Source organism: Vitis riparia, chromosome 1 (genome assembly GCF_004353265.1).
Source record: "Vitis riparia cultivar Riparia Gloire de Montpellier isolate 1030 chromosome 1, EGFV_Vit.rip_1.0, whole genome shotgun sequence".
In the NCBI taxonomy this organism is placed as follows: Eukaryota; Viridiplantae; Streptophyta; class Magnoliopsida; order Vitales; family Vitaceae; genus Vitis; species Vitis riparia.
The window spans coordinates 5,310,405-5,325,407 of NC_048431.1; the positions used below are offsets into that span (position 1 = coordinate 5,310,405).

Sequence of the window (15,003 nt, forward strand, 5' to 3'; positions counted from 1 at the left end):
AAATGCCAAACTTGAATCTAAATTTAATGAAGTCCAAAGTTGTCTTGAAATGAATAATACCTAAGGAAGTAAGTTGCATCTAATTAGTAAGAAAGGAGCAAAATTGCCAACTAGATGAAATACCCTAACAAATTACATTATGATTTCTATGAATACATTACAAAAATATTTGCAATTAGGTCTCATTTATAGTGGGAATTAATAAGATCTTCTTAATGAAATCGCCACAATATCCTTAACACTCCCCTTTAAGTTGGTTTAAATATGTCTATTATTTACAGCTTGTTGGTTATGGATTGAAATAATTCTCTTAGAAGGCATTTAGTGAAAACGTCTACTAAATTGCTAATTGTTCTTTCGTTGAGATAAATGATATAAAAGCAAGTCATTATCTAGTTTTTCCTTCATGAAGTGTCGATCTATTTCAACTTGTGTCATTCTATCATGCTGAATTGAGTTGCAACTTATGCTAGTAGTTGCTTTATTTTCACAACACAACCTCATATACTCTCTCCATTGGCTATATTGAGCTCCTTCATTAGAGACCTTAACCACATTCGTTCACAAATTCCTTTTACTATAGACTTGAACTTTGCTTCAGCACTTGATCTAGCTGCAATTTGTTGTTTTTTGCTTTTCCAAGTCATTAAATTTTCTCCAACAAAAGTACAATACCTAGAAGTAGATCTTCCATATAGAGCCTGCTCAATTTGCATTGGAGTAGGCTTCAACCTCTAGATGACTATTCTTAATGAATAGAAGAGCCTTCCCAACCATCCCCTTTAAATACCTTAATTTTACCATTGCATTTATGTGTTTTTCATTTGGAGCATGCATGAATTGACTAACAACACTCACAACAAATGCAGTATTGGTTCTAGTGTGTGACAAGTAAATTAACTTACCAACTAGCTTTTGATAACTTTCTTTATTGATGCTCCAATTTTGTGGTTTACATATAGTGGTGTATCATCTAGCTTGCATTCCAACATGCTTACATGTTTCAGGAGTTCTAAGAAATACTTTTGTCGTGATAAAAAAATTCTCTTTCTTGATCTAACAACTTCAATTCTAAGGAAATATCTAAGATTATTAATTTCAAACTCCTATGCAAGTACTCTCTTTGATTACTCCATTTTAACTGTGTTAATAACTTAATGCTAGCTAATATTATGTCATCAACGTACATGATGAGGATTGTAATTTTGTGTCCCTCCACATGCTTGTAGAACAAAGTATGATGACCTTGGCTTTGAACAAATTCTATCTTATGGATTGGTTTAGTGAATTTTTCAAATCATGCCCTTGGAGAATGTTTCAAATTATAGAGTGATTTCTTTAGTTTATAGACCATTTTTCTCTTGAAGGTTTCTTTAAAGCTAGGAGGGAATTCCATGTACGCCTTCTTCAAGATCACTATGAAGGGAAGCATCCTTTACATCTAATTGGTGTAGTGGTAACTCTAAATTGACTGCAAGAGATAGGAGTACCTACGTTGTATTCATCTTGGCCATTGGTGCAAAAGTTTCTTAATTGTCAATTTCATAGGTTCAAATAAGCCCTTTTGCTATTTGTTTGGCCTTATATATATATTAGTTCTTTTATTTGCTTTGAATTTTACTGTAAACACCCATTTATAGTCCACTGCCTTCTTACCATGGGATTGTTTATAAGATCCCATATTTGAATCTTATGTAAGGCCCTCATTTCTTCTATCATTGCCTCATTCCAATTTAGACTTTCTAAAGTATCCTGAATACTTTTAGGATTATTCACATTGAAAAGGTTAGTAGTAAAGGCCTTAAAGGGTGAATTTAGTCTATGAGAAAAGAAACTTGGCAATAGGGTATTAAGTACAAGACCTAACACCTTTTCTAAAGGCTATTGGCACATCAAGATCAAACTGATTGATAAGAGAAACAAATTGCGACTCACTAGAGTTCAATCCCACCATGAGTAGAGGATTAGCCATGTTGAGGAAGATTTTAACCTTTTTATTCTCTAGTTGTGGTTGACTTAGAATAGGCATATTCTCCTCTTCACAATTGACACCGACATTTTTATCAAGCACACACTCTTTTTTTTTACTCTATGGTAGCATAAATATAGAGCTCATAAGCAAGGGACTCTCGGGTGCAAGAATAGGTAGAATGGACCAAAACTGATCTCCCATTCTACTCTCACCCTGAAAAGAAGTTTTGGAAAAGTATAGCTTGTCTTTGAAGAAGGTAACATCCATGGAGAGAGACAAAGATTATTTCCGAAAAGGATAGAGGCATTTATATTGTTTTTGTGTTGGAGAATATCCAAGAAACACACACTTTTATGAATTTAGTGTCTAACTTGCTTCGATTATGATTGTGAACATGAGTAAAAGTCTCACACTTAAAATTCTTAGGAGGAATAGAATACTAAATAAAGTTGAAAATTGGATAAGATTGTTTGAGGATATCAAGAGGAGTATTAAATTTTAATACTCATGTAGGCATTGTTGATTAGGTATGAAACTATCAAATTGCTTCACCCTAATATTGTTTTGCTACCTTTATTTGAAACATTAAGGCTCTCGCAACTTCAAGCAAATGATGGTTTTTTTCTTGACTATCCTATTTTATTGAGGTGTGTCAACACATGATGATCGATGGATAATTCTATTTTCCTCAAGGTAGGTTCCTAATGCTTTTGAGAAGTATTCCTTTCCGTTGTAAGTTTCTAGGATACACATTTTGGCCTACAATTGTGTTTGACCATTTTGTGGAAAATTTTAAAGGTCTTTCTAGCCTCGATTTTTTTTTTTTTTTTTTAAGAAGATAGATCCAACACATTTTTTATAGTCATCAATAAAAGTAACAAACCACCTAGCACTTGTGACATTAGGAATATGCGGAGGCCCCTATAAGTTGCTGTGCACAAGAGCAAACGGGTTGGATTGCTTATAAATTGTGTAGGAAGATGAGTTCGGTGGTGTTTGGCAAGTTCACAAGCTTCACATTGAAATTCAAAAACATTTTTATTCTGGAACTATAAGGGAAATAACATCTTTAGATAGGTAAAACTAGGGTGACCTAACCTAAAGTGCCACAAATTTATTTCTTTTCACAAGACAAAGACACAGAAGTTTCATACTTTGGAACTTGAGAAATGACTCCTAGACCTTTAGACTTCTCTTCCAAAATAAACAAACCATTCACCTTTCACTGCCTATCCACTTCCTCATATACAACTCCTAAAATTCAGAATGAGTTGGAAAAAAAAAAATTTAGCAGCACAATTTTGGTCATATATGAGTTTGCTAATAAAAACTAGATTACAAGACAACTTTTGGACATGTAAAGGAGAATTTGAAATAAGGTCCTTTAAAATAGATATATAATCTTTTACTACAATAGAAGATAAGGATCTCTCAACAATTTTTACCTTTTATTAACTAGAACATGGAATGTGGGAAGAAAATAAGTTGGATGACCTAGTCATGTGATTTGTGGCCCTTGAATCAATGATTTAGGGTCTAATTTTAAGTTTGAAGTATGCAAGGCACTAATGAAAGTACCTGTTTGTGCAAATTGGAGGAATAGGTAGGGTTAGAAGACATCCGTGTTTGACTCGTACACCTATGAAAGTGCTTGAGTTGCTCCTTGGTGAAAAAAAGTTGTTCTAGATATCTTGAGTTCTCAATTGGTTCAGTTGTGACTTTTTGGCTGCATCCGTTATTACTAGGAAATTTGTTCTCTTTGCCCCTTCCTTGAGGCTTTCCATGTAACTTCTAACACTTCTCTTGTATGATGAGAGTTGTGGCAATGATCACGCCTCAAATTAACTTTGTCATTGATCTTTTTGCCACTATTTTGTTGTCCACTTATTAGGGTGGCCTTAGGCCTGATTCTGACTATTGATGAATTTTTTATGTTGGGCATGCCCATCATGATTGATGATTTGCTCTTTTCCCTTCTAACCTCATTATATATTTCTTTGACAAATGGTAGTGATTTTTTCTCCAAGAATTAAACTATGAACCTAATCAAGTTTCAAGTTTAGACCCACCAAAAAAATCAAATACCCTTTCTTTGTCAAGTATTTGCTTGAACTTTAAACTATCTTCTAGACATTTCCAATCATAGTCTTGATAAATATTTGACTCTTGCCAAAGTTGATTTAGGACATTATAGCAGGATGTCATAGTTCTTCCTCCTTGTTTAGTCTCATAGACTTTATTTCTCATTTCATATAATTGATATTCATTATGTTGATCAAAGTAGGTAAGTGCCACTGCTTCCTATATCCCTTTAGCCGTAGAAAAAAAAAATTATAAAATTAATTGACATTATGCTCCATCTAGTTGATGAGCCAAGGCATGACCATTGAGTTCTCTACATCCCAAGTCTTGAAACTTGGATCTTGTGGATTGGGTGTCTTTTTAAGAGCCATCTAATAGTCCCTTCTTCCCTCTGCCTTTGATAAAAAACTTCATAGATTGAGACCTCATAGGAAGTTATGTTCATCGAGTTTATGGGAGGTAATCTGAATTGTAGGGCTATCATTAGGGATTGCAAATTGTCTTATTGAAGTATTAGATATCTCATAAGTTATTTCAAACATTTGAAAAGACTAAAAAAAAAAAAAAATAGTAGTGAAAAAAAATTCCAGAAATCCTAGATAGGCTCTAATACCATGAAGAAAGCTTTGGAAAATTTCTTTTTACTTTTCTGAATGAGTATAATACTTTAAATAATAACAAAATAGTTTGATTGAGTAGAGCTAAATAAGGAAAAACAATTATCTTATTCTAATTATGTTATGATTTCTAGGAGTACATTGCAAAAATATTTATAATATTTATAGTAGGAATTAACATAATCTTCTCAATAGAATTGGCATAATATCCTAAAAAAAAAAAAAACAAATTAAATGGAAAGCTAGGTTATAGAGATTAGAAGGTAATGCCGTAATGATAAAATGTAGCAAAGTGTATGCATTGTCCTAGAACAAACTTAAAAAATCCATCTGCCAAAACAATATGATGGTTAACAGGTTTTAGATCAGAGAAGAAATATGATTTACATGATACATGAAATTAGTTTTAGAGAATGACCTGGGACGAAAAAGATTGGGCCACACCTATAGTATTACCTAAAATAGTAAAGGTTTTGAGAGGAAAAATAAAATATGCTCATTTTTTAGTCAATTGGAATTACGTTAAATAGGTAGAGAGATGTTAACCATTCTCCCCTAAAAATAAGAATTGAAGAACAACCTAAAACATAAATATAAAAGTCATCACAAATCTAATCTAAAATTCAATTTTATTTTGAAATTTAAGAAATCCTAACTCAATCTTTGACACTCCCTCTCAAGTTAGAGCATAGATATCGATCATGCCCAACTTGCTTATTAAATGTTCGAAGTGAGATTTTAGAAGTCTCTTGGTCAAGATGTTTTCTATCTATTGTGTTGTCGGAACGAATAACAAACAGGTAACACCAACCTCAAGTTTCTTCTTTATAAAATGCCTATCAATCTCAACATGTTTGGTTCTATCATGTTGTACCGGGTTATGTGCGATGCTAATTGTAGCTTTGTTATCACAATACAACTTCATAGTATGATCTGTTGGTCTCTTCAATTCTCCCAGAACTTGGCTTAACTAGATTCCATGTGCCATTGCTCGAAATTCAGCCTTGGCACTGCTTTGTGCTACTAGACTTTATTTCTTGCTCCTCCAAGTGATATGATTTCCCTACATGAATGTGCAATAGCCTGAAGTGAATATTTTATTTATAACAAAACCGACTCAGTTTGCATCGGTATATATCTCAATGTTTCATTGTGAGTTCTTCTTAAAGAAGAGTCCTTTTCCTAGTGTTGCCTTCAAATATCTCAAAATTCGATAGACTGTCTCTAGGTGTTCTTCATGTGGTGAATGCATGAATTGACTTACCACACTTACTGCAAAGGCGATATTCGATCGAGTGTGCGATAAATATATTAATTTGCCTACGAGCTTTTCGTACTGAGTTCTATCAATTGGAACTCCATCTATTTTTTTCCCTAATTTTCTGATTAGGGTCCATAGAAGTATCTATAGGTTTGCAGCCACTCATTCTTGTTTCTTTAAGGTGATCGAGAATATATTTCTTTGTGACACAATGATTCCTTTCTTGGAGCGAGCAACTTCCATTCCAAGAATGTACCCCATCGGGCTTAGATTTTTTATCTCAAGTCTCATCACCAAGTGTTCCTTCAATCTCTTTATTTGCAGCAAGTCATCTCCTCTTAGAATAATATCAACATAAACTATCAGAATAGTTACTTTTTCTTCATTGGAAAATTTGAAGAATAAGGTATGGTTTGTTTTAGCTTGAGTGTAACCGAACCCTTTTATAGATTGGGTAAACTTTTGTCAAACCAAGCTCTTGGTAACTATTTCAGCCTATAGAGCGATTTCTTTAGCTTGCTAATCTTCGAGACAAACTTTTCATTGAAGCTTGGTGGGGTATCCATATAGACTTCTTCCTCCAAATCACCATTAAGGAAGGCATTCTTCACATCTAGTTGTTGTAGAGACCAATCTATGTTGGCAGCAATGGACAACGGGACTTTGATTGTGTTTAGCTTTGCAACCAGTGCAAAAGTTTCAGAGGAATCAACCCTATAAGTTTGAGTATAGCCTTTTGCCACTAATCGAGCTTTGTACCTTTATATGGAGCCATTGGAATTGTATTTCACTGTGGAGACCCATTTGTAGCCAACAATCGTTTTTTCTTTTGGTAAATTCAGCACTTCCCAAGTTTGATTCTTCTCAAGAGCCCTAATCTTCTCGAGTATAACTTCCTTCCACTTAGGATTATTTAGAGCATCTTGCACACTTTTAGGAATTTCTACATGAGAGAGTTGTGAAAGAAAAGCACGGTAAGATGGTGACAATTGTTCTTATGACATGAAGTTTGACATAGGATGTTTTGTGCAAGATTTGACTCCTTTTCGAAAAGCAATAGAAAGATCAATAGACTTAAGGATTTAAAACTCAAGGCTTTTTACTTGATTCGCTTGTGGATTTTGAATATGACCTCGGGTTAGAGTCATGATTTTGCTGCAGAGCTTTGACCTTTTTCTTTTGCTTTTAGAACTTTCTTGAGTAAACATTCTCAGTCATTATTTTTGCTTGTTTTCTACCATCAATTTTTGTTTGTTTGTCTTCATTAGTTGGCATTAAGGCAGATTGTAAAATTTTCTCACCTAAAATATAAGTTTCCTCACTAGGATTTGAAAAAGAACCCCTTTCAGGTGCAATCTCAAGCTCTAATTCAGGTGTTGTAGCTCTTACAGGAAGTTCAATAGGAGTTGCAACATGCACATCAGGAGCATTATTGGGTGGAACAACAGGTGTGGGTTCTGAAGGAGTAGCAGGTTCGTTCTCGGGCATGGGAAAAACCAAAGTTGATTCCTCAACAACAACAACAGGTTTGTCCTCAAGAATGGGAAGAACCAAAGTTGATTCCTCAAGATCGAGGAAATTATGAAACAATGAATCTTTACCATTGGTCTCCCCCTGAAGATGAATGTTACTAAAGAAAGGTTTTGATTAAAAAAAGTCATATCCATGGTTACAAACAATTTTTTTGAGATCGGATCAAAACACATATACCATTTCTGTGTTGGGGAATGTAAAAAAAAAAAAAAAAAATGCACTTCCTAGCTCTTGGATCAAGTTTCTCCCGATTGTGATTATAGATATGAACAAAGGTTGTGCATCCAAAAATTTTCAAAGGAATATTTAAATAAAGTCTCGATGTGGGATAATGATTTTGAAAAACTTTGAATGGTCGAAATTTCAAAATTTTTGTAGGCATACGATTAATTAAAAAAGTAGTTGTTAAAATTGCTTCACCCCAGAGATATTTAGGTACTTTTGTAGAAAACATTAAAGATTGAACTACTTTCAATATATGTTTATTTTTTCTTTTTGGCTATCCCATTTTGTTATGGAGTGTTATTACAAAAACTTTGATGCACAATTCCATTTTCCAAAAAATATTTTCCCAAAATGTTTTTAAAATATTCCCTTCCATTATCACTTTGGAAACTTGAATTTTAATTTGAAATTGTGTTTGAACCATGTTGTGATTTTTTTTTTTAAAATACTTGTTTTGCCTCAGATTTTTCCTTCAGCAAATATGCCCAACAAATTCATGTGTGATCATCAATAATTGTGATAAACCATCTTTTATCTGAAAAAGTAGTAACTCGAGAAGGCCCCAGATATCACTATGAATAATTGAGAAAAGTTTTGATGCTTTGTAAGGTTGTGGAGGAAAAAATGCACAATGATGTTTGGCTAATTCACAAATTTCACATTGAAACAGTGATGGATTTTTATTTTTAAACATGTTTGGAAACAAATATTTAAGGTAATGAAAATTAGGATGACCTAGCCTAAGATGTTACAACATTATTTCATTATCAGTAGAAATAGAAATAGATGCTAAACAAGTACTATGAGTTTGTCTTCCTAGTTTAGTTCTGTCTACAAGGTAATAAAGACGTTCACTTTGTCTAGCATTGCCAATCATCTTCCCCGAGTTTATTTCCTGAAATTCACACTGATCGTGGAAAAAATTAACTTGACATTTTTTTTTATCTCAAATTAATTTGCTAATAGACAAAAGGTTACAAGACAACTTTGGAATGTGAAAAACATTATGAAGTGTGAGAGAGGGAGATATAACCAATGATCCTTTTCTAGCAATAGCTGAAAGAGAACCATCTGCTATTTTTACCTTTTGATTTCCTAGACAGGATTGTAAGTAGAAAAAAATTTGGAATTACTAGTCATATGATTTGTTGCTTCCAAATCTATGATCCAAGGGCAATTCAAATTGACACTAACCAAGGCTGCAATGAGGTAATTACCTTTCTAGGCTGATGAACAAGAAATGGAGGAATTTACGAAGTTTTGGAGAAGTTTGCAGAGATGATCTAATTGATCCTTTGTGAATGGAAGAGTCTCCCAATTGACTTGGTGTCCTTGAGATTCCTCGTCAGTCACTTGGAATGACTTGCCATCACTATCTGCCTTTTTCTTTGAATTCAAGGGCTTGCCATGCAATTTCTAGCAATTTTCCCGAGTATGCCATGGCCTCTTGCAATGATCACAACATGACTTCTCCATCTTCTTGTCATTCAATTTCTCTCCACTGGGTTCAAAACTCCTAGATGCAAGCGCTGAATTCTCCACTAGTATTTCAGCATTGGTTAACATGACTATACAATGTGTTTCCTCGTAATGGACTTCAGAAAAAGCGGTTTTCTTTTGATTATTCGTCCACTTACATCGTCAAGTTCCTTGTTTGGACTTTCTAGGAAGTCCACAACACAATCATTCTCGAGCAATTGTTGGTACCTTGTGCTATCGATAGGACAACTCCATTCCATATCGGTGACAAGATCTCTGATTCATGCTAAAGAGTTTTTAGACTGTTATAAAATTGTGTAACGGTTTGATTTCCTTGTTTTAGGCCATAGAGTTGTGTTTTAATGTCCAATTTGCGAGAAGAATTCACAAGGTTAGAGTACACCACCTTTATCTTGTCCTAAACTTCCTTTGCTGTTTGGTAGTACATGTAGGGGTAAGAGATCTCAAGTTCCATCGAGTTGAGAAGCCACACCATCACTAGGGAATTCTTAGCATCCCAGTTCTTAAAGGCTGTATTTGTTTGCTTTGGCTAGCTAATCACTCCAATTAAATAACCTATCTTCCTCCTTCCTCATAGATAAAATTTGACAACCTGGGACCACTATGGAAAATTCGAACCATTTAGTCTATGGTTTGTGATTTGCTGGTTCAGATTAATGTTGTTGTGATCCTGTCCATTCAATGATCTCTCCAATGGTTGAATAACTTGCTGAGTTTTTGAGGCATCCCCTTTATGGGTTCCCATCATGGCTATCTTCACCATGAACACTGGTTAAAGAGCCTGGTGCTTTGACCCCATAAAGGTTTTGAGGGGTAAAATAAAATCTGCTCATTTTTTAGTCAATCAGAATTACATTAAATAGGCAGAAAGATGTTAACCATGTTAACCATTCTCTCCTAAAAATAGGAACTGAAAAACAACCTAAAACAAAAATATAAAAGTAACAACAAATCTAATCTAAAATTCAATTTTATTTTGAAATCTAACAAATCCTAACTCAATCTTCGACAATTAGCTAAAGTAGTAGTGGTGAAAGATGACAAAAAACAACTTGTAATGTTTGAATGAACTCCTTAAGTTGAGTAATGAGTGTATCTTGTTACAAAAACCAGAGTTAGGAACTCCATTCTTGATGTATCAAAATGCTATAGTGATTGTATGGTGACATCAATGACTTGATGCATATAATCTGTGACTTATGACATTTCTCGCAATAAGGCTTAGTATAATTGTTGCTACCATAGTGATCACATTTTCTATCACTATGTCCAGCAATATGACTACCCTCATGAGAACAGCCACAAGAATGACCATGACCTCCATTATTAGAGATTTAAGATAGAAGTATCTGAAAAAGCCATAGTGAAACCTTGTCCAAGGGAGAATCTCAATAACCAAGAGTAAGCATTAACAAAAGTAGATCGGATTTCAGCAACAAGGACATGATCTTTTAAACCACAAGAATCTAAGTTTAAATCATATAAGATGAAGCAATCACAAACTCTTCCCATTTACGTTTCTATTGCACTAGGTTAATGATGAATCCTTTATTCCAGCCTCCAAATGTAATCTTTGAAAAAAGACTTGGAGGTGTGGAATAAAGAGGCTTTTGGGAATGTAGGAATGCATAAAGATGAAGCTTTGGATCTTATTAGTAGATTATATGACAAGGAGAGAGAAAAGGCGCTTTATGTAAAAGAGATGGAGGTAGGATTGTTAGTTATGGATGATTCCAACTATTAAGTTAGATTGGAGAAAATTTCTTGGACAGAAAAGTTTAGATAATTATGGCTTAAAAAGGGGACAAAAATACAAATTTCTTTCATAGGATGGTGAATGCTCATTGAAGAAAAAGATTGAAGGTGAATAGTATTTACCACATGAAAGATGCATAAATTAAGGATGGGGCATTGAAAATTTTCAACTTTTCTTCTTAGATTTAGTGACTAAAGATGAAAGACTTAAGGGATTGCTTTCAAGTTTTTGGATAGGGTTGATTCCTTAGGTTTGAAGGTGTCTTTTGCTAATGAGGTAATGGGTGAAGCTTTGTATAGTCAAGGATAAAGCTACTAGTCTTAATGGCTTCACTTTAGGATTTTGGCAAAGTTGTAGGGACTTTGTTAAGAGTGAGTAGATGGATTTTTTTTAGAGAGTATTATGAGATAGGGACTTTCTAGAGAAGTCTTCGATTTACCTTCTTAATGTTGGTTCCAAAAAGAGGATGGAGGGGGTGTGGGAGACTTGCAAGATTTGAGGCCTATCTATTTCATCATGGGGTTGTATTATGGAAAAAATATTGGCAACCATATTGAAGGTGATAGCAAGGAAAACCATAACTTAGTTTCAAAATGCCTTTGTTACTGATAAAAAAAAAAAAAAAAGTAAAAAAAAAATAATTGAAAATGCTTTTGTTGAAGGTAAACAAATTTTAGACGTGACTTTGATAGAAAATGAAACGTAAGTTTCTAGTTTGAAGAGTTTGAGAGGAAAAGTCTACAATCATGTAAATTGGAAATTCTTTTATCACTGTTAGATATTGAAGAAAATATTCTTCTTTTTTCTTTGTCAAAACTGAATACAAAGTGACCTATATATATACAAGTGGGATTCCTAATCTAAGCCATATAATATGCACAATCACTATCTCTAAGGAAACAATAACTAATTAGGAGAGATTCTCTCATCCATAAAAATAAAAAGTATCCTAACACAAGGAGAGATTCTCTCATCCATAAAAATAGAAAGTATCCTAACACAATCCTTCTAATCTTGGCACTTAATTACAAATCATAATCCCATATTTCCACACTCCCCCTCAAGTTGGGTAGTAGATGTCTAGCATTCCCAACTTGCTTTTCATGTTTTCGTAGGTGGCCTTTGGAAGTGCCTTTGTCAGAATGTCTGCTGTTTGACGACTTGAAGGAATATACATAAGTCTGATTGTTCCTCCTTCAAGTTTCTCCTTGATGAAGTGACGGTCTATCTCCACGTGCTTGGTTCTGTCGTGTTGAACTGGATTCTTTGCAATACTTATGGTAGCCTTGTTATCACACAAAACTGTCATAGTGGAGTTTGATATAATTCCAAGTTCCTTGGTATTCTTTGGAGCCACATTCCTTCACATATCCCATGAGCCATTGCCCTGAATTCTGCCTCTGCACTGCTTCTCGCCACTACGGACTGCTTCTTGCTTCTCCAAGTCACCAAGTTTCCCCACACATAGGAACAATACCTAGTAGTTGACCTCCGATCTGTCAAGGATCCTGCCCAATCAGCATCTGTGAATACCTCAACTTCCCTACTTGAGGTTTTCTTGAAGTAGAGTCCTCTACCCGAACTTTTTTTAAGGTACTGTAAAATTCTGTATACGGCTTTCATGTGTCTTTCAGTGGGATTGTTCATGTAGCGGCTTACCATGCTCACAGCGAAACCAATATCGGGCCTTGTGTGAGTTAAGTAGATCAACTTTCCTACTAACCTCTGGTACCTGTCTTTGTCAATTGGATGACTGCCATTATCTTTATCAATCTTACCAATAGGATCCATAGGCATGTCCACTGGCTTACAACCTAGCATTCCAGTCTCCTGAAGTAGATCAAGGACATACTTCCTTTGCGTGACCACAATTCCCTCCTTAGTTCTGCCAATTTCCATGCCAAGAAAGTATCTGAGTTGTCCAAGATCTTTGATTTCAAATTCTCTTGCTAGCAGCTTCTTGAGATTCCCTATCCCTTCTTCATCGTCTCCGGTAATTATAATATCATCAACATAGATAATGAACAAAGTCATTTCACCTTCCTTAGAGTGCTTCATAAACAGTGTGTGATCTGCTTGACATTGGATGAACCCATGTTTTTTCACAACTCTAGTCAGTCGATCAAACCAGGCCCTAGGTGACTGTTTTAGACCGTATAGGGACTTTCTCAGTTTACACACTTTTCCTGAATTTTCTGGAGTTTCCATACTAGGTGGAATCTTCATGTAGACTTCCTCTTCTAGTTCTCCGTTGAGAAATGCATTTTTGACATCAAGTTGGTGCAGATTCTAGTCCAAATTTACTGCAACTGACAATAACACTCTGATGGAGTTGAACTTTGCTACTGGTGCAAATGTCTCTTCATAATCAATGCCATAGGATTGAGTAAATCCTTTAGCTACTAGTCGAGCCTTGAACCTGTTTATACTTCCATCTGGATTGTGCTTCACGGTAAATATCCACTTGCATCCAACAGGCCTCTTACCCTCTGGTAGTTCTGAGATTTCCCATGTCCCATTTTTCTCTAATGCTTGTATTTCTTCCTGAACAGCAGTCTTCCATTCAGGTTGTCGAAGTGCTTCTTGGATGTTGGATGGGATACGATCATCTTCAAGAGAAGTGATGAACGCTTGGAAATTCTATGAAAGCTTTCCATAGGACACATGATTACTGATTGGATGCTGAGTGCAGGATCTTACACCTTTCCTTAAAGCAATGGGTCGATCAAGATCATCAAGGTCATTATTGGAATTTAGATCATAAATTGTGTTACCTGGTTGTGAGTTTGGGTTGCTTGGATCCTGGTCCAATTCTTGGTTCTGCTCAGGTGAAGTGCTGTCCTCGGGCTCCTTTTGAGGAGGTTTCTTGGGCTTTTGCTTTAAATTTTTTCTAGAATAAACTATTACCTCTTTACTGCCTTGTGTAGTTGACTCAGGTATGACAGAAGGGACATCCAAGGAATTGTTTTCGGGGACAGAAAGAGTAGTATCTGTTTGAGGAGGCAGTGATGAACTCAAAGGAGAAGTAGTGCTGATTTCGGTTTCCCAGAATTGGAATTCATCTGTGGACCAGCTCTCTCCCTGAATTGCAATTTTGGGGTAGAAGGGTTGATTTTCGAAGAAAGTGACATCCATGGAAGTGTAGAATTTCTTGGTTGTTGGAGAGTAGCACTTGTATCCTTTTTGGTTTGGTGAGTACCCGAGAAAGATGCATTTAGTGGCTGTCGGATCAAGTTTACTACGTAGGGACTTATGGATGTGAACGAAAGCAGTACAACCAAAGACTTTGATTGGGATAGACGAGATTATTCGAGCGGATGGATATGCAGCGAGGAGGATTTGACACGGGGTTTTAAATTGAAGAATCCTAGAAGGCATTCGGTTGATCAAGTAGGTTGCTGTGAGTATAGCTTCACCCCATAATTGTTTAGGCACGTTTGAAGCTATCATGAGGGATCGTGCAACCTCCATCAAATGTCTATTTTTCCTTTCTGCAACTCCATTTTGCTGTGGAGTATCAATGCACGAGCTTTGATGTATGATGCCATTCTCCAGAAGATATGACCCAAGAGTGTTGTGATAGTATTCTCGAGCATTATCTGTCCGAAGGACTTGAATTTTTGCCTGAAACTGCGTCTGAACCATGTTGTCGAAGTTTTCAAATATTTCCCTCACTTCTGATTTCTTCTTCATAAGGAATACCCAAGTCACTCGAGTGTGGTCATCAACAAAGGTGACAAACCATCTAGAACCTGTAATGTTGTTGATTCTAGAGACCCCCCAAACATCACTGTGAATCAAGGAAAAAAGATGAGATGGTTTGTATGGTTGAATGGAATAGGAGTTGCGAGTATGTTTGGACAATTGTCATGTTTCGCATTGAAAATTTTTGGAATTTTTATTGAATAATGATGGATATAGTTTTTCAAGATAGGAAAAATTTGGGTGACCTAATCGGTAGTGCCATAACATAACAACACTATCCGTCTTGGTACTAGGGTTGGAAACTACACAAGCAGTCTTCATTGGTAGCCTTCGAATTTCCTCAGGTCTCAGA

At 35.3% G+C, this 15,003-nt stretch overlaps 1 protein-coding gene across 5 annotated transcripts in view; it reads left to right on the plus strand.

Annotated features, from left to right (window-relative positions):
* Positions 1–15,003, plus strand: part of LOC117913451 (mediator of RNA polymerase II transcription subunit 23) — a 125,008-nt gene that overhangs the window by 44,696 nt on the left and 65,309 nt on the right. For 2 of the 5 annotated variants that reach the window (XM_034828452.1, XM_034828437.1), the window contains exon 8: positions 7,315–7,458. The exons of 2 other annotated variants lie outside the window; for them this stretch is intronic. In XM_034828452.1, coding sequence (XP_034684343.1) covers positions 7,315–7,458 — 144 coding nt within the window. The remainder of the gene's footprint in view (positions 1–7,314; positions 7,459–15,003) is intronic. One more of the 5 variants, XM_034828445.1, reaches the window with a different exon arrangement.